The sequence below is a fragment of the Poecilia latipinna genome, unplaced genomic scaffold (assembly GCF_001443285.1).
Source record: "Poecilia latipinna isolate Pla-1442-1.1 unplaced genomic scaffold, P_latipinna-1.0 Scaffold1308, whole genome shotgun sequence".
In the NCBI taxonomy this organism is placed as follows: Eukaryota; Metazoa; Chordata; class Actinopteri; order Cyprinodontiformes; family Poeciliidae; genus Poecilia; species Poecilia latipinna.
Window position 1 is genome coordinate 94836 of NW_015113924.1, and position 20819 is coordinate 115654.

At 40.2% G+C, this 20819-nt stretch overlaps 1 protein-coding gene and 1 long non-coding RNA gene across 4 annotated transcripts in view; one reads left to right on the forward strand and one right to left on the reverse strand.

Annotated features, from left to right (window-relative positions):
- The window catches only part of vav3 (vav guanine nucleotide exchange factor 3), a 111100-nt gene that overhangs the window by 8658 nt on the left and 81623 nt on the right, over window positions 1-20819 (forward strand). For all 3 annotated transcript variants that reach the window (XM_015055292.1, XM_015055293.1, XM_015055294.1), the window contains exon 2: window positions 10474-10590. In XM_015055292.1, the coding sequence (XP_014910778.1) occupies window positions 10474-10590 (117 nt within the window). The remainder of the gene's footprint in view (window positions 1-10473; window positions 10591-20819) is intronic.
- LOC106961518 (uncharacterized) overlaps window positions 10283-20819 on the reverse strand; it is a 20336-nt gene continuing 9799 nt past the window's right edge. Inside the window, exons 2-3 of the long non-coding RNA XR_001427786.1 lie at window positions 19022-19023; window positions 10283-10295 (exon numbers count right to left, since the gene is read on the reverse strand). This is a non-coding gene — a long non-coding RNA (uncharacterized LOC106961518). The remainder of the gene's footprint in view (window positions 10296-19021; window positions 19024-20819) is intronic.

Below are 20819 nucleotides of genomic sequence, written 5' to 3' on the forward strand. Positions count from 1 at the left end.
CAAAGCCGTTTTGCGCCTCTCTTTGCTCACATCGAGTCTTCTTCTCTTATGGGCTTGACACATGGGGAGCGACATCACTCTGTCTCCGTTCATTTCCTATGGAACTTGTGCCATGAGGGGGCGATCGCTTTTCCCTCCTTCGACCAGCAAAATTCGTGTCACATTGACGTCTATAGTGGTAGCGATGAGACACAAGAAAGTTAAGAAACGTTAAGCTTTGTCGCTTCTATCGATATCGCGTCCCGTGTTTTGGGTTCACCCAGAGTAGTGGAAAACTGTCTGCTGTGGTTCGTCACGCCCCATGTGTTGAGCCAGTTAGTTAACGTCTTTCACATTAGAGCTTGTTGCCTGTTGGAGTGTTGTATGCTGCATTTGCTGATTGGAGAAACATCTGCTTTTCAGGTTTCTGGTTAGTCACCAAACAGCGTTGCTCAAACTATGAATTGGCCAATTATGGTCACCAGTCGATTTCTATGTACGAGACTACCCAATTTATTGAGGTTTAGCTTTCTTCTTCTGTTTTCTTTCTTTGCTTGCAAGAATCTTCTTGTGCAATGGAGTCCCCTACCTTAACAATGGGCATTAGTGTAATTAATACTGCTGGAAAATGGCAGGAGAAGAAGATTGATAGGAGAAGTATATTCTTCTTAGGTCACATTTCATCCACATTTTAATTTTCCTTGACGCGATATTATCATATCATTACCCAGCTCTGGTTGGAAGGAGGCTGCATTTGAGATTTAAAGCCTAATTTTCACGACCGTGTGGCTCCCAACTGAGTGAAGGCTGTGGAGCTTCATGCAGTCAGGCTTTTTGACTCCGTGCCATGTGTTATTGTGCTTTACAAAGCGTTGTAGGAACTTTCCAGTTAAACCACTTCGCTTCAGAGACATCATAAAATCTTAAAACCTCTCCGAGCTGCTTACGTTTCTGCTCTGCTACTTCCTTTATCTCCTGATTTGCTTCTGCTGGTTCGAGAAGGCCTGTTAAGCATTCACAGTCAGACTTCGGTTATCAAACCACGAACCGATTATTTTCCACTACAGTATGCCGTATGCAGACTATGTGCGGCAGGGCATTGGTATGCAGTGGACACGCGCAGGGCGCAGCCTGTCAGAGCTGCGGTAGCGCCGCTTGCCCTCTTGATTCACTTTGTTGAAAGGATTGCACCTGTCCGCGTGTAAACACCACGTTACCGCAACCATGCATGCCCCAGCACTAGTGCCATGCTCCGTAGCCCTCCAATTTTACAACTCCAGCGCGGCGTAATGCAGTGACACGGCTTCGTTCCGCCGTGTCACCACAGTTTATTCACCAGCAGCTTTTGTGGCCATATTGCATCTTAGTTGTTTATGCACGTTTGCTCAGGGCAAGCTGACCTTTCAGTCCGTCACTAAGGTAACAACCCTGAACCGGAGCCATCTAAGTAAATTTCACTGCGCATCAAATTATAGATTGTGCATATGATGATTTTATTTGGAGACATTCAGAGCTGGTGCCTTTAAATCGATTTTTTTATTTTTATTTTGTTGCTTTGTTGGGTGCTCCAGTTAATCACTGCTGAGTGCTCTTCAGGCTCTTAAAAAAACAGTCAATATTGCGATTGTTTTTTCCTGATAACGAGCTTCATCAGAAGTGACAAGCTGGTATTCCTGACATCAGAGGAGAACCTCAATGTATGTTATGCTTATGAGAATTCACAGATTACTGGGCCTATAAGGTGTATTTTTTAAGTCAGTTCTGTCTGTAGTAAATAGTAAATGTGAGCAAATTTACTACTATTTAGCTAAAACAACAGAAGACAGAATGCAGAAAAACAGATTTCACATTCATAACCAGCTGCATTCATCTGCAGCTTTTGCTGTTAGTTTCACAGCAGCAATAAACTCTGACCATGGAGTGATGACAAACTAAACCTCCTCTGGCTGGGGAGAAATGAATTGTGCTGCCTAGACGGCACCTTGTGGGTGAATGAGGCCCATATATCTCCGTGCCTGGACCCAGAATAGACACGGATAAGGCCCTGTGCAGTTCAGGAGATTAAGGAGTTCATGACTTTTCCAGCTGGGTCATTTTTGCGTCAGGTGTCCTGTTCTGAACAAGTCAGTTATCTGTTTAGAAACGAGAAGGCGCGTCCGTGTGTAATAAGAAAATGTCAAAATAAAAAAATCCCTCCAATGAGCATGGATAGCCTTGACCTGATACATGTATTGTACAGTGTGAGGAATGGGGACAAGGACATACCTATTTTTGCCTATGTGTTTTTTAGAGGTGTAACAGGATACCTAAGCCATGGTTTGGTGTGTACCTCAGTTTTTGGGTCACAGTTTGGTATGGGTACGGTTAAACAGCAAAAAGAAACAAATGTAAATGCCGAATGCTTTAATGGGAAATAAACACTCACAGAAAAACCACAATAGAACAAATAACTCCTGCTTTTGAGGGGTTCTGTAGTAACAAGATGGATACAGAAACTCGAAATTCATGTCCTGATTCATTCACTTTAAAATGAAAAACATTTAAAGATTAGCTTGTTGCAGAAAGATGTTGTTTTGTTGTATGTAGATTAGCTAAGAAGTTCTCAGAAGCTAACAGCTAGCCAAACAGACCTTTTGTTTTGGCTAGCTTTGCCTTAAACCACTCAAGCAAAAACAATTATATATTTGATGTAAATTATGCTATATTGGTGACATTAGCATTGTCTTAAGTGAGTACTGCTACATGTTAGCAATTATTAAAGAAACTGTTTGCGTTTTCTGAGTGCAACAACATCTGTGCTGCTCTTAAAAGTTAGCATCAGCTGTGACTCATTAGTCTGTCCGACCAAGAAGAGAGTAAACTTTTAGGTTTTATCTCAGGACAAACATCAAAAATGGTGTGTTGTTTTGCCTTTCAGATCTCGTAGTTGTTTGTTGCACACAGGTATAAACATTTCAAGTTTGTATTGTTATGAAAGAAATTGAAATTAAACAGAGGGTCTGTCTAGCTAGCTGTTAGCCACAGTGGTTGTGACGGTTTCTCCACTCCTTACTAAAACCATTTACGCTCCATGGACATGTTTCTTTTTCTGTTAGAGCAACTAGAGCAACAAAGAGCAACTAAGGTCCTGTCTCTTATTACGTAAAATAGACATTTTCTTCTTGGTCAAGACAAAAAAAAACTCAACAATTACTCAAAATTATCAGCTAGGCTTTATCAAGACAGTCATGAGATGATGATTTGCTATAATATCCTGATTTGAAGTGAACAATACAATATTCCACATTCTTAGTCATTCCTACCAGCCATTTTTGCATTAATTTGGAGAGGAGTAATGCAACAACTTAATTGTGTCTTTTTAACTTACATTTGTACAGTGACCTATATTGTTCACACGTATTTTTGCAGAGCCCAACATAGTTTTATAGAGGTGGAGGACAAAGAAAAGTCATGGTGTCGTTAAATATGAATCTAAACAAAGTCACTTCCCTTATCTGTATTTTTTTACCCTCCTGAATCCTCAATCTGTCCCAGTGAACATCACCGTGTGTCCACAACACACACAAAATGCACTTATAGAGGTCAGACAGAACTTGACCCCTCTCTGTCATTTTAGCACAAAAAACATCATTCACACTCCTTTAGCACAATTTTTCCAAGAGATCCGAAGGGGGGAGGAGAGGCAGAAGGACGGTGTTTGCTCACAATTCTGGCTTTCTCTCTCTTGATGTACATGCTGTTTAGTGCTGATCTCAGAGTCGGTTTCAGTGATATTCAATTACCCACTTTCCCTCCACACTAATTTCCTCTAATCCTTCTTTTGAGCCACGTACTAACCCACAGTTCAGCCAGACAGCTTGACCTGTGTTGCCATCGCTGGGAGAATTCACATCTCAGGCAGTAATACTAATGCAAACCCTGTATATGGAGGGGGGAGGGAGTACGGTTTGTGTATATAGGGGGTCACTGAGGTTAAAGTCAAGATTTAATGGGAAAATGGCTCCTGGGACACTTATTGGTGTTATGGGGGAGGTACCGGATTTTTTTTTTTCCTTTTTGCCTTAGTGTCAGAACATGAAATGAACATGAAGGAAAGGGAGCAAGTGTGTGTTTTTGTCCTTCATCTTAAGGAACAGAAAATGTTGATGGAGAATCCAAAGCAAAACATGCTAACAGGACCTAATCTGTCATCCTCACTTCTTCCTCCGATTGCTCTCTTAAGTGTCAGTATGGCAATTATTAACCACATGTAAATTAAATCGTTTAAGCATAGGCAAAAATCTTCTTCTGGTAGATATCTGTTTCTGGATTTATTTTAGGTCGGACATGCCAATTCCAGTTTTAATCAATTCCAGTTTTTCCCCCACTTTGGACTAAATTCCTTAAAAGAAAGAAAATGTGCTGCAGTTTCCTGATAAAATAGGCACGAATCTAACAGAAAAGTAAGAAATTCTAAGTTTCACTTTAGCGTTTGTTGCTAAACTATGCCCAAAATTTGATAAAAGTTAACAAAAGTGCATCAAGTTAGGTTTGATGGAAAATAGTGTGAGTTTGCAGTTATGATGCATTTTGTAAGTTTGAAAAAAAAATAAAAAAATCAGAGTTGATGAGAGAAATTTTGTCGCTATCTGGCCATTTGATGAATGCATCTTTTATAATAACACTTGCTTTTGAAAATTTAAGAGGACATAGTACCTAACACATACAAGTACGAGCAACTTTAAATCATATTATAAAGTACTTTGGTGACTAAAGCTGACTGAGGATGTGCCCTACTAGCTGATTAGAGGATTCAGCATTGCTGATAACACTGGCCAGCTGTAGACATGCTATTACGACAAACAAATCGATAATATCTTATTAATTATCAATTTAAGTCAGCTGTCAGATCTAATTTGCTATTCACTGCCTCATCATTGTTCAGAGCTGTAGGCACCGCAGGACAGAAGCCATCTCTCTGTTTAGCTAAATAACACTAAATAACCAAACGAGGAATTAGCCTGTGGCTGGAAACGCTTCTTACAAAACAATGGCTGCTTTGCTTTTATCGTGTAACATCGCTCACTGTGCTGTCCTTGACTAAGTGTTGAGATCTTTTAGAAGTAAAACACCACAGTGTTTCTGCCCTGTAAATCACTATTTAGTTACTGGCAGCATGTGACTTTGCCCAGAGAGATAAATAAAATATGAAGGTAACGGGTTGAAGCTTGATAGTTTATTGCGTGCACGGTTGAGACTCTTATTTTGAAGTAAGAAAGGAGGTGTTAATAGTCAACTAATACACTTAAAATTCATTATTGCAAAGCAAAAGAGAGTTGTATTTATTTATTTTATTTTTATTTTTTTCTGGTGGTGACCAATGTTTTGTTCCCCTCTGAGTTTCTGGAAAGTTTCTAACATCCTTAATATTAATATTATTCATTTTATAAAGGAATGTTTCTACAAAACATATTCGATGAAGGCACATTTCACTTCTGCTAAGGATCTAAGGAAAAATATCATTTATTTCAGTAAAAAAAATATATAAAAAATGTAAGTAATAAAAAAAAAAAGTAGTTTACAATTGGATCTTTACCTGTGTAACCCAACCTATCTTTTGTGTTGTAAACAGTAACTTAGGCTACGCAAGAGGATATACTGCCAATAACTATTTTTTTCAGCTATTTGCTAAAAAAGGACATAAATCATTTTTGACTTTTCAAATTAAAGCAAAAATGCTCATCTAAACAGAAATTATTTATCGTTTGAGAGATTTCACTTTCTCCCGCTCACAAGCGCCTTGGTTGAATTATAATAACTTAAAGTGTAAATCCTCCCAACGGTATGAATAATTTTGAGCTTAACCGTACACAGCCAATTATTTCCTATTCCTAAAGCGGCTGATAACCAGAGCGTGAAAATTGCCACTTACAGGAATTGTGATAAGCCAAAAAAAAAAAATAATAATAATAAAGAAGAAAGAATAAAAAAAGGTGTCAGGAACTGCGCATACAAGCAGTTGTGAATGAATGGAAAAAGTGACTCAAACAAGCAGCTGTTGAGTGCTTTCCTGTCATGTGCCACTGCTGCTGCTGCCGTGCCTCAAGTCGGTGGGTTTGTCGTCAGAATAACGCGTGAAATCAGATGCCACAGTATATTTTTGGAGTGAAAAAGCTGCTGACTGCTGCTTTATGTTGACATTATTCTATTAAGATAAGTGAGATGACGAGTGTCTTCAGCAGGAGGGGGAGAGGGCAGCGTTTTGCCGGCGTCAGCAGAACCTCTCTCACCTTCCACCTCCCGTTTCCTGGTTACACGGCCGACAAAAGCTCCTACATGACATGGATGTGACCGGCCGGGCCTGCGATATGTCATCATAAAAAAAAAAAGCTCCAATCCGAGCGGCGTTCACTTGTGGCTTTTAAGAGCAGAACGTAAACATCCAACTTTTATCACAGCTGGATCGCAACGTCACCAGGATCTGTAGTGAGACTGAAAGCGTCACGGAGTCAAATTCAAGTCTCAAGGCTTTAAATCCCTTCGCATCCATTTATGCTCATTAATTAATTCTCAACGACATTCGAGCGGTGAGACGGCCAAACTGTCTTTGCTGTCTTTCACAAGCGCATATCCGCGAGAGGACGGGATTTCATTATGCCCTGCAACACACACTGGGGCCATGAAAGCTCCCAGCTTGTTGCTATGGAGCTTTGACTTGTGTCAAAGAATACATAAGCAGAAACTGGGATGCTTATTATGGATATTATAGAAACAGAGCACGGCCTCGTAGCCAACGCAAGCGGGCGAGATAGCTCGGCTTACCGGACTGTTCTCTTATCGCGCGTGGTTGGGTTTGAAAATGAAATGTGCTGCAGGTGAGATTTCTTTTGCGGGTGCGGGGGTTCCTGCACACGTTGTTCTTTCATAAGCGGTCCCTTCCTTCTCATTGGGTACATCTCAGTATGTGTTCTGCAGACTCCAACTGGGACGCTAAAGCTATTATCTAAATAAAATCCAAATCTTCTGATCCTCCTTGTGGCAAGGCTGGTTGCATCGGAAGACAAAAACGGGTTTATTCGCTTTGGATGAGGTTCTGTTTCTGTTCACAACACAGTGTTAAAGACGTTCGTTCCTAAAATGGAAAAGTTCCCCATTGTTTTGCCTTTATGACTTCACTAAAATCGTTATCAGGTTTTTATAGTCCTCACATTAGTAACTCAGTTATTGATCTTATCTTAATAAACGTGGACTGCTGTGAGATTCTCATGCTGTGATAACCTTGAGTAAAAATACTATAAAGTATTCATACACACATTTCAAACATTATTAATGCTACTGCTAAACATAGCACTAGCATAAAGAAATTCCCGTGCACCACCGTCTATTTGCAGTTCAGTATTTTCAGATTCACCTACTGGATGTAACGTTGTGAGTTTCTTGTTTTTTCGCAAATGTTTTTCTAAAATATTCAAAAGAAAATGCAGCTTGGGAAGCTGAAATACTTTGACGCAATGCTACTTGACATGCACCATATAGTGCCAAGATGGTTTCCACTGTACGTTTAGCATTTTCAGATTCTAGCTATTAGAGGGGAAACTTCCTTAATCTTCACCTCCACTATTTTATTATTATCATTTTCTTTTAAAATAATGTCTGTTACTGTTATTTATTGTTCTTTTGTTTTTGCAAAAGTGCCCGCTGTCAACCAGTTTCATAGAAAATGATCTACAAGACTTCAGATCTCGGAAAAGGAAGAACAATGTTTGAGATATTCTCCCTCTTATTATTGTGGGATTTTGCAAGACGAAATAAGTTCGGTCATCTTTACTGACCTAAAACAAGAGATGTTTAGTCTGATTTAACTGCAGATGGCGAGAAAATAAAAGTCCATGTGTCTTTTTATTCGGTATAAACTTCTGGTTTCAGCTGTGTATATGAATGTTTATCCAAGAACAAAAAAAGTGAAATCAAAAAATCCCTTCAGCATTAGATTCTACTTCAGACAGATTTGGTTCGTACTGACGGCGCCCCTGCTTGTCCACACTACCCACTCAGCCGTTCAGCTGGTGAGCCCCAGAGAGTCCCTCACGTCAAAGAAAAGCTGCATGTGGAACAGTTAGAGGTTTGCCTCACGCTCTGCAACATCCCTTTTTAATGCGATCTCCCCCAGTCTTCAGTCTTTTGCTCGGTGCAGATGACACGCCGTCTTTCATATTTGTTGCGCTCCGAGAAGCTGCTTCCCTCAGATAATACACCGGCGTCCTTTGGGACACTCCGGAGGCTCCGGGCAGGCAAGATGTGCTTGTCTGATAAAAGCGAGTGATGTTTACAAGTCTAAACATTCAATGATATCCGCTTGACTTTTTGTTTGCTGATTCACGCTTATTTGGTGTCTCAAGAGGGGTGCAGGGGGTTCCCATCCGTCTGCTAAACCGCAGTTCAATTGTTTTTGGGAGGTATTTTACATTTGTCATGAAAAAGTCAACCGCCCCAAAAGAAATAAATTCTGCTCCAGTGTATAATAAAATAGGCGTGGCTGCTTCCTGATTTGACACTTGCTGACTTATTTTCCTCCTAAACAGTCAAACCTAATCAGTTCTCTAAATATGGACACCTCAGCGTGAGCTTTCGCTTGAGAAACAGGAAATTGGCAATAAAATCTATTTCCTGGAAGACCTTTTTTTTTCTTTTCTCTCTCTCTCTCTCTCTTTTTTTCTTGCTAAAGAACAATCCCGAGGAACTGTCATCAGAAGGAAGCTAATTGGAGAGTTCCTAGTGAGAGAAATTATGTCTAAAAAAAGTTGATACGGGCTGAGATCTCTCCGGATTGTTGTGACGGCGCAGGAACAGAAAAAACTGGAGCTGCTTAGGAGGTGAGGGGATATTTCCTCCAGTGCGACTCTCTAAAAACCCCTTGGACTCTGAAAGTAGTCCCTAATGTCATTTTTGAAGCACCTAATTTGGAGCTGAACTGCTTCCACCTTTAATAAGATACTAAATTAAACTAATATCTGCATTTAAACAGCACGATGTGGCCAAAAATTGCGAGTCCTTTCTATTATTCAGATGTCTTCTAGGTACAGTGAAGAGCCAGAAGAATGAACTGCTCCCCACAGAGCCACAGCCATTGAACCGCAGCTGATAAGCTGTAAGACTTAACAGTGACATCCTCTCTCCTTTGCTCCCCACAATACTCCGTTTTATTAGAGCACACAGTTTAAAACGGGGAGACGTCGAGCAGAGAGGGGAAAACGCCACAAACACATTGTTGGTCGGTTACACCCAAGGATGAAGTCATCCGTCAAAGGCGATCCAGCAGAGGCAGCGAAGTGGAGCAAAAAAAAAAAAAAAACACGATTCTCCTCAAACCAGTCTATCAGCAGAGGCGCGCTTCTGGCCTTTATTTTACGGGAAGTCGCAGACGTGCGGCGCGTTGGCCAACTGCACACTGTTGCTACATTCCTGTTAACCCCGGCTGCAGCTCTGAAGAATGTGAACGAGCTCAGAGAGCATGGATTTAGGCCCTTGTGTGCGCTTGGCTTTAGTGCTGATGCTTCTGGGTTAACGTGGCCAGCCCTCGGCTGCGTTTAGAGTCAAGGTTTCTGCGTTTAGAGGGCAACTCGGCATCTTCGCCGAGTTGCCCTCTTTATGTTATAGGTGGACATTATTTAGATGTTAACAGCTTAGTGCGTGTATGTAGACACAGCATTGTTTTTTATTGCTTTTAGCTCAAAGCAATAAAAGCCTTGAAAGTGAATCAGCTCAGTCGATTCTGAGCTCCAGCTTTTGTAAGTTCTGTCCTTTTGTGTTTGATTATAAAACATTTACAGTCTCTTCCTCAAAAATCTGGCTACCTTTTAATGAAACGGAACAATAATACCCTTGTAAGACCTCCAATCAGATTGAAAACAGGAAATGTTGGATTTCGTAGGGTTAGGGTTTCACCTTTTGCAATCAGTGTCAGATGTTTGTATTTCTAGTATTTGCAAGAACAGATTTTTATTTTCACAAGCGTTTTTACTGAGGAGAATTTTGAGAACTTAACATTCTTAACATTAGAAATATTTCTAATGACAGACACAGATCAAGCTCATTTGGATCCATTGTTTTATGCTTTAAAACTTGAAATCGGGGTTAAGCGTCAAACATTTGAATGTATTTAGACTTGTTCTTATGGAACCACAGCACTGCAGTGCCTTCGTATGACATTTTGTTTTATTATTCTAATAAAACAAAATGCTCTCATGTTCGCTGTAAACACTAACCCAAGAGCTTTCAGAGGCACCGTGTTTTTACATTGTCTAATTAGACAGTCACATTGAAGCTCACAGGCTAAACTAGCAGAGCAGCTCCACCACATGCGAATGCCCCTTAGAGAAGAAAGTGAGATATAATAGAATAATAATGGACTGGATCATTTATTAATGCCACGCAGCTCCTTTGTTGATTGGGAGCCACACAGCGATTAACCGGTTTTTCTTTTTCTTTTTTTTTTTTTTTGTCCTCTAAATGCAGTTCCTGTGCCTGAAGAATATCCGGACGTTCCTGGTGGCGTGCAGCGACTCATTTGGAATGAAGAAGAGCGAACTGTTCGACGCCTTTGACCTTTTCGATGTCAGGAACTTTGGCAAGGTAAGGGAGGCACTTGCCGGCAGTCATACGGTGACATTTTGGCTTGGTTTTTGGTAAATGAAGGCTGCCTCCTTTCCCGCCGTGCACGCCAGCTGTCCCCAAAGATGCGCTGAATAAGACAAGCGAGCCTTTATGAGTGTGTGGAAGCAGAAAAGCAGCTTTAACATTACTATTAGGTAAAAGAGCTCTTCTCTTTTCACTACGTCATTCCAGATTTAAATTTACAGCGAAAGCGTTGATGTGTAAAAACATGCCGACTATTGATTTTATTAATGAATCAAAATTTTGGTTTTTGAAGATTTCATTTTTGGAAAATCTGGACTTTGTTTTTCCACCAATGCACTCTGAACTGCTGACATCACTCCAGTTCAGAGTGATGCCACTATCTTGTTTTTACGGCTTCTATTTATTTGGGTTTTCATTTCAGGTCAACTCGGCATTACAATGAAATAAATATAAGGGTCAGGCTAAGATTCTTGTTTCAGAAATCAAAAATAAAGTCATGATGCTACAGGAGTACAGTCATAGCAAAAAGAGAATAAAGTCAAATGATAATGAAGTCGAAATAATACAAAAGAGTCCAGCTGAATAAAGTCATAATATTTGGAGAATAATTTTATGAAAACACCAACATGAAAAATAACAAAAAAAATATTATTCAAGCTTTTTTTTTTCATCAAAACAACTTTTTCTTGTAATTCTAAGACATTCCACTGGTAAAATTTCATTTTTATCCTGCTTATGTTGTGACAGTATCCTCATAATCAAAGACAAATTCTTGCAATCTGTCCCTAAAACTCCACTGTACATCTCCTGAAGGGGTCATTGAAACAAAAGCCACTTTTTCAATACTTTGTGTCATTTCTAATTTCTTTTTTTTTTTTTTAGAAAAGAAGGGGGGAAAAAAAAGTAAATTAAAATCAGAAATGGTATCTCATATGAAAAAAATTTGATTTTATTTTTAAGCCACATCGCCCTGAACCACCTTATATGCTTGTTTAGCAAACACCAGAATGGTATAATATCATAGCTATTCAGTTGTGGCATTCAGTGTTTCCTTCTTCTACCGGTAGACACCGGCTGAGGCCGTGTCGCAGCGTTCTTCCCACACCTGAAATCTAATCCGAAAACTGAAAAAGCAACGGCGTGACCCAGCAGTTCAATCGCTTCCTCTCATTAAAGTGAAAATGCTCCAGCTTGCTGGCTTTACAAGGGTTTAAAAAGTGGGGCCTCTGGTTCATTACTTGTAAAAGGCTCTTATCCTTGATTTGCAGGGCTGAGAAAGTGTCTGTGACTCTCCGACAGCCCTGGCGCTGGCCACAAGACGTTCCCCAGAGGTTTAATTAGAAATAGCAGCCTTTAGCTGACGATAGCATGCTACAGGCTTCTCCGATGCCGAGCTGAAGAGCTTTGGGTTTGTTTTGTAGCGTTATTTTTCATCAAAGCGATGCTGATTTCTTGTGTCTGCGTTTGAGACTGAAGTTTGAAGGAAGACAGGAAGTAGTTCTTGTCCGTTTGGATGTTGAACACGACGAATAAAAGACGCCGTCAGCCTGAGAGTGAATATTCAACTGCAAAAACTTTCGATAAGCTTTTTATATGGAAGCATTTTGGGTACTGGTTTTGGTGGAAATAAACAAAAACGTCGCAATATCGTGGCTGGCTAACCATTAGCTAGCCACCAACATTTAGTTTGGAGATAATTGTCAGCAGTCCACTGCTAATGGACCGCAATTGTGTGCCGCTTGTTCAAAATCTAAAATACGCTGAGTAACCTAAACTGAACCTGCTAATTCTGTAGTGAAGAGAGATTTGATATTTATGAAACCTTCAGTCTATTTGTGAAGCACAAAAAGGCAGAGATGTAGCTGCACTGCTAGAGAATTGATGTAACTCAAATATCAGAGCAAAGAACTTATAAAAAGGGCTCTATGTTCCCTGCACTTATAAAAATTCACACTCAAAGACGTGACAGGACTTCATGTGTCACAAAAATCCCCTTTTCCTTCCTCATGTTTATCCCCACCTAACCAACATGTTTGACTTGCGAATCAAAAGACTAGGCTTGCTACTTCAAATGCAGCCTATACTGGGTAAGTTAAGCAAGTTCCACCTGGGCAAAGTGATTTTGCCTGAAGCAACTAATTTCTCCTGTTAAAAGAAACAAATTTAGCTAAAGCGGCTGCATGACTTGCACATGCGTTAGTTGCTTTTGTGTCGCTGAACTTCCCCTTTTTTAGGGCAAATGTGCAAGTCAGGTGGCAACACTGTTCCAGCGAAAGGTTTATGAAAGACAGCAGCTTGTGTAAAGCAGGCCTGTGAAACCATTGCACCCTTTTGTTGTCAGCAACAGCACTCGTTGGCCAACATTGTGAAACTGTGTCTGCTTTTCAACTTTTCAGCTTATCGGTTGGATCATGAACCAGAACCAGGTTTCCTCGGTGTGGAAGACTCACATTTTAGCCAATATCTAACACTAAACCTTTGGTTGGTGTAATTAACGAAGCGCTATTTTTATCAGTGGTTAATAATGTAAAATGAATAGACGGTTAAAAAAAAAAACAAACAATTCTTGAAGGAATAAAGATGTGAAATGAGAAAGGCTTTAGACACAGACAGCAGCACATTTTTTATTTTTTTTTATCTCCGTTGGCGCACACGGCTGAATAGGCAGCTGAGAGAATTAAGGCGTCTTTTTCTTAATTCAGTCATTTATAATTAAACCATTTTTTTGGACCTCTGGCAAGTTTCTTTCTGCGTTTTGCTGTGTTGCTGAGTGAGAATATGCAAATACGGATCTTTATCCTCGCTCTCGGGGAACAGAACAAACAGAAAGTTGCTTTTTATTGTTTTACTGTGTTTTGCTCTTTGTAATGTTTTAGTCTTTCTATGTTTTTCCATTTACATGCCTTTCCAAGTTTGGTGCTTTGTTTTCGAGAAGATACTAGCTCGTCTCATGTTTTTTAATGCTTAATTTGAACAGAAAAATTCAAGCCTGCTAGCTTAGCCTAGCCAGAAAAACAATAGGTTGAGGTTTTCAGTGAGTGAACTATCTTCAGAAGGGTTTTGTGTAAATAGTGTGTTTATTTAGCTCATGTTACAGCTACAAACTGAATTGTGTTTCTCTGAATTTTTAACAGGCTGAGGAAAGCTAGCACATAACTGTGAAGCGGGAAATAAAAAAAAACATTGCTATCAAAACATCTTGCAGAGCATCATCGAGACATGGCCGTCCACATGAAATGACACGGAGAATATTAAGTGTACGACCCAAACTTCTGACCCAAATACAGTTGAAAATCTATGGAAATACTTGAACATTTCAGTTCCTTGAAGTGCCTGTTAAAGACCTAAAATACTTTCAGTCTGTGGTGACAGTCAGCTATTGACTCAGGGTGGATGAATACAAATGCACACCACACAATTGTATGTCACTTCTTACTAAATTATGTGAGATTTTTCTTTAACAATGTGGTTTTCAGTGTCTCTGAGCCATTATACTCTGAACGATCAATTTTGAGTTTTGCACCGAACGGCAATTTCACTCGGCTGCTGCTGAGCACTTTGATGATTTGAAGTCAACACGTTGCCCAAAGTGAATGTAACATACCGAAATCATAGTGCCTGCTTGTTGGCAACGCTCGCTCGGCTGGTTCTGCACAGGCTAATGGAGAGAGGAGAGGAGCTGCCATTCGCCGTCACTCCTACTGCCATTCAGCGCCGTTTCCTCGGCTTTTTATTTTAAAAATAGCTGCCGGACTGCTCTTGAATAAAACATAATCAGCCCCTGTTTGTTTTTAGTGTTTGTTTTATGATCTTGATAGAGTCGGTTTGAGGAAATGCAATATGAGGAAACAACTGCTCTGTTGGCTTGAGTGGTGACTGCGACTGTTTAATCTTGGAGTTATGACTTTTTCAATTTAGTCGTTAGAACGGAGCAACAAAAAATAAAAAAACGCGATTATTAATTAGGCTCAAAAAAAAATGTCACTCCTAGGCAAATGTAGCAGCCTTGGAGTGTTTCTGAGGGAAACTGTAGCTGCATTACTCTGCTTTTGGAGAACATCAAAACAAACTGAGCAGGTCTAAACTGTTGCCTCAGTGCAAAACATCTGGTTTGGACATCTGTTTTGTAGGTACGTGAGGGGTTCTGGGTTCTTTAGGGAGAAGAGAGAATTGGCTTTCAGAAGCCATGCAGATTTAGACCCACGCTAATCCACACCTGGCAGAAAGAGGATGTGTGGGAGAACATCATACATGTGGCGCAGACTATTTAGATCCAATGAAAAGCCACATTATGGTATTATTATCAATGCATTTCTTAAGCCTGTGAAAGTATTTGGTCCCAGAAGCACTTTAGATATTGCATATTAAAAGTGATCTGCTCTCCGAGTTTCTACATCTACACTGTCGCTGTTACGAGGATGGTGCTGGAAATTGTTCCTCTTTCCCGTTTTGTACTTTAGCCTTTTTGCTTGCATCACATCCTACTCTTTCAGTTACAAAATGACACTGTCTGCAGCTGCTTGTTAAGGTTCAATCATGAATCAGTTTGTAACCATCAGGGGGATGTTTCAGAGCAACCACGTTTTAAATTAATGTTCATTAGAACAATGTTGAAAAGAGTTATCAGAAATATTATCAGTGGAAACAGGGTCTAATATTAAGCTTATGAAAAAATGTAATCATATATGTCTGGGACAGTTCTCAGTTATAGCTTTTCTTCAGCTATTTCAAGTTAAAGAATCCCTGGAAAAACCTTCGGCAAATCAATAAGCAAGAATAATCAAAACATGATTGGAGAACATCACAATATTTATTGCAAACATGTTAACAAAAGCAACAACGTCAAAGCCTCCACCATTTTTAAAATACTTGTGCTCCGACTATCTAACTGCTAGCCGCTAGTTCGTAGCTTGTTCTGACTAGCCAACTGCTAACCTCTAGTTCGTAGCTTGTTCTGACTAGCCAACTGCTAGCCGCTAGTTCGTAGCTTGTTCTGACTAGCCAACTGCTAGCCACTAGTTCGTAGCTTGTTCTGACTAGCCAACTGCTAGTTCGTAGCTTGTTCTGACTAGCCAACTGCTAGTTCGTAGCTTGTTCTGACTAGCTAAGTGCTAGCTGCTAGGTCATAGGCTTCTATTGCTGTTAATTCCCTCCTATTCAAAATGCATAATTCTGCCCTAGCAACGGTTATTCTTATACTATTTGTGAAAACACTAACAGGAAGTGTATTCAATGCTCTTTAAGGAAAAGTAAAATAGGACCACCTTAGATTTCGACCAGCATTGACACCGCTATATTGACTTTCAGATTCTTTAAAATAAATTTGGCTCAAAAATACAATGGGCAAATGTGTTTTTAAATATTATCATGGCAGTGTTAAAATTGTAAACTGTAAACATTTCTTCATTGTGTGTTGGTGTGCAAGCTTGAATTGTGTCAGAAATGTAAAATCCATCCATGTGTTGTGACATCCAGTGAAAAATCCACTGCAGTCACATTTTCTGACAGTGAGTGACTAAGTGTCTCCATTCCCTTTTTCCTGCAAAGTCCAGCTTGGTTTAAAATAGAACCAAAGTGCTGACATGAGCTGTCCATCCTCACTGTCATATGACGGACAGTTTTCCTGTTCTTAAGGAAAATGACTCGTCATTGTCAGATTTAAAGGTGAAGCAAACAACTCGAGCTTAAGGAGTGCTTTGACCACCTTTTGACAAAATTATGCTGTTGCCTGTGTATTTATGAGATAAATTAGACATATATTGACAGTTATTATCTTACTATCTTTATTGGCTTATTAGTAATCCAACTAACATGTAAAATCAAGTGAACAATAGATACAGGAGTAGTTCCAGACCACGCAGCAGCTTCCTTTAAAACCGCTCCACTCGTATGTTTGAAGAATGTAAACAATCTCCTGATAAGAATTTAGCGCGGCATGTCGTTTTGGCAGGGGGTCAGTCGACTCACGTACTTGTATCTGGATCAACACATGTGGATAGTTAAGTGGGAGTTTATTTAGATAGATATGTGCAGCGTCAAATGTTAAGATGAGTTTCTCTTTTCTTTCCTTTTCAAAGTGAGGGGTACAAAATGGTGTTTAGAGGAAAGCAGAAGTGAGAGGTTATTGATAGGTGCCTTCTTCCTCAGTCGACTGTGATAAATTTAAGTGGAAACTCACTAAAGGCTGATTCATCTCCTGCCTATCCACCCTGTTATTTCTCTCCCCACCCCTCTGTCTCTTTCCATTGTCCTTCAGCTGTGCTCTCTGCAGAGGATCTGTTTGGTCAGATATCATGTGTCTGCTATTTGCTAATGGATACTCTGAGTTCATCTTCACACCGTAGAGCTGAACTGCAGGAACAGTCTCCCACCCTGGACATTAAAAGGAACCCTTTAGAAAGCTGAATTCAGTATTACGTGTTCATATTGGCTAATCTTGACCTTTTTATTTACAGAAGTAGGTCATCATCACAGCGACGGAGTAGATTAGTAGAGGAACCTTTACGGGTTGGTGTGGGAGGTTCCACCATTTAACTTTGAAGGTGTCTTTGTCTCTTAAACCTGCAATTAAATTGCCAGACTTATGGAGTCGTAACTCGCCTATAGCTGTCTTACTTAGAATGAGTTTTATGAAGCGTTACTTTTTGGATCTTATGGCTTTTTAGCCAAACACAACATCAGATGTTGGTGATGGATTCCCTACTTTCAATCAGGCTTTAGTTACAGAAATACATGCAAATTAAAGTGTGTTTTCTAATTAAGGGCAAGTGAATGAATAGACAGTATGTGGGAGAACAAATGAAATCTACTATTGTATAGAGCAGAGGTTCCCAAACTGTGGGGCGCGCCCCCTGGGGGGAGCGCCGTGACATTGCATGGGGGGCGGGGGAAGCCGTCTGGATGAAAAAATAAACAAAAAAACATGAACGATGTCTGCGCTGGGTTTTTACCTTAGAATGGCCAACTCTCTGTTATTCCTATGTCAATTTGATACAGTAGAGGCTTCCACACTTCCCATATTTGTGTCCTCTGTCATTTTTATCAGCAGTTAAAACTGTTTAATCCGTTGTTAACATGTGGTGACCTGTTTTTCCGAGCCGCCTTTAAACGCAACATGAGCGCTACGACGCTCGCGCTGGGTTTACGCCTCTGCGGCAGTGAAGGAGACCTGCTGCTGCTGGGCGGAGCTACGTAGGTTTGTGTTAGAATCATGGCAGCAAACCTGCAAAACGCAAAGAACTTTTCACAGTTTTTCCCTCCAAACTAACCGACTGAGTTGAGTAAAGCTGCTGGATGCAGGTAAGGTTAGCCAAATGATGACGAGCTGATATCAATACATCACCTTAAGCTTAACAAGTAGCCTGTAGGCTACCGATGTTGTTGTCTATGTCCAGCTACGTACATTAATTTTGCCCCCAAAAGAAGTCGACGCCCCCCCTCCCCAACACACGTCGTTCAACCAGACAGCTATTTGTAATCCATAGGGGGGGCCCAGAAAATGTTTGGAAACCACTGCACTAATGTATGAGGCTAAATGTGACATTTTATAAATCGCTGTATTGGTCACGGACTACAACCTGATATCAAGCAAGGCTGAGGCAGCAGTCACTTAAAACCAATGTTTTTGTTCAATTTTGAGAAAAGAATTGCAGTAAAATCAGAAGAAGTGTGGGGTGTTGTTGATTTTTTGTAAATTTTGCAGAGTTGTGAAAAACTGGAGGCACTTATTGATGCAATTTGGAGTCTGGAGGGCCACATAAAAAGCTACAGCGGGCCACATTTGGCCACCGGGCCTTGAGTTTGACGCATGTGGACTAAAGTGTTAGATTTATGACTCCAGTCACAAAACTCAGAGTTGCCATAGCCTAAATGACAGATGTTTGTGGTAACACCTGCAGCATGTATCGGGATCCTGTGATGGATTTTCAGTGTTTTCTAGTAGAAAGAGTTAACAGCAGTAAGTCTCTTTTTTTTAATTAGTGCTGCCATTGAGTAAACAGCACACTGGAGCTCTGACCCAGAGAGTCGTATGTTCTTATGTTAAAGGGTGAGTTTGATTTGTTTGCCAAGGATATTTGTGGACTGTGTCGCTAATAACAAATCATAATCTTTCAGTCTTTTCTGTAGCGTCATGATAACGACCACCGGTGTGTTTCTCAAACAAAACCGAGTATCTAATAACTAATAACTAAGAAAATACAACAACAAAAAAATATATCTTTGACATCTTGTGCAAATCCTCTGACTTAAATTAAGAATCTAACATATTCCTGAACCACTTACATTCCACTATAAAGAAAATGTGTTGACCATTTATGCGTCATTTCTAACAGGAGTTTTCTTCAACAACAGAGACTCTGAAGATCCTTCAAAATATAAGCATTTCCTGTTTGATTCTTTCGACAGGTGAACTTTGATCAGCAACGCCTGTTTATATTTTAGGTCAGTAAACATTGTACCTTGTTCATTTTCAAATTAATGCTCAACTGTTAATTTGTTTAACATAGTTGAAATGGTTGTTCTGATAAGTAAAGATGTTAAACGTGCACGTGTTAAATTATGCTTCAGGGTGTAGATTTTTATCCAACGTCAATTCTGTGTATTGGGCCCAAAGGGTGATTTAATGAGAGAATATAGACGGACTAGAACGTGTAAAAAATGACTCGGCTTTAAATCTGTGCTGCGTCTTTGTTGTCGTAGAACAGCTTTGATTTGTGATGTTATTTCAGATGTCTCTAATAAGGAGTCTCAACAGCCTGCTCGTTGCCTGATTTTTTTCTTCTTCTTCTAGAAGAGCACAGCAATGGTCATACATTTGAAATTCTTTATTTCGTGTCTTTGTCTGACTCGTCTGTGTCGCATCACTTAACCTCGGCTCCAATTTGCTTTGAATTCGGCTCAAAACTGTTTGCCAGAACTCGCTGCAAAGCCGCCGTGCTGAAAGCTCTGTGGATAATTCATGGGCTTCCAGTGGCTACGTGTCAGCTGCTCCCACTGGAAACACACTTAGGTTTGCCCATGTGTGAAGGCAAACACACGAGCATTAATGCACTGACCATGCACAATCACAGCTTGCTGACAATCACTCGGGGGCTCTGTGTCATGAAGCGGTATGGTTGGTGGTGGTGAGGAGATGACGCAGAGAACCCAGGTGTGGAGAAGATGATGAATTTAATGAAGATCTCACAGTCCAGGACAGGCAGCACGTTAGCACACAGCTAATACCGGTAGCGACTGACAAAGACTGACACATGAAACCTCAGGACTATACAGTTCTACTGAGGAAACTGCGAACTGACGTAGGACACGAAGAATGAGGAATGACGCTAACAACGACGAGGATCTGACAAGAGACGGAGACTACAGGTGGACTTAAATACACACGGGGTAATCAAGGGGACGAGACACACCTGGGAGACAAACGGGGAGGACAGGACAGAGACTCACAGGGAACAGAACTAAACAGAAAAACTCAAAAATAAACACACAAACACAGATCGTGACACTCTGGGCCTCCTGGCTCTGAGGTTGCTGGTCACAGAAATGGTTTTATCGCTCAAGTCATTTCAGAAAAGGGAAGAAATAGATTCAGATTATTGCTGTTTCAATCGTTTTCTATAGAGTAGATTATAGGTAGCTAAAAATGAACCAAAACTGAAATTAGTATCTTAAGCTAGAATTAGCAATTTAGCTGATTTTGACTTAAAAACTAAAGTTACTGAATGACATTTTCAACAGCTTTAAGATACAAAATGTACCCTGGATTCTCTATACATCAAAACAACTCAAAAGTGATTTAGCATTTGTTTTAAATTTTTTGAAATAACGGTACAATCCTATTAAAAAATCTATAAAAAACAAAATGGACCCTTTTAAAGTGTTTTTTTTCTGTGTTGTGTAATCTGTCTAGATCAGTGGTTCTTAACCTGGGTTCAATCAAACCCCAGAGGTTCGATGAGTCGGTCTCAGGGGTTCGGCGGAGCCTCTGCCGCAGAGGTAAAGACACTTGTGTAAAGTCGTGATGACGCCCCGTTTTGCCATCACTTGCTGCAGAGGATCACGTTACATTGCTGAGCCAATCAGAGCTGCGGAGGAGCACTGATTGAAGGAGTTCCACTCTCAGCATGGATTTGAACTTCTGTCTTTAATTACTTCAGCAAAGCTCACAGTTTTTACCAAATTCTGTAGCTTTCGGTGTATTTCTAAATCTGCTCCTTAGTTCA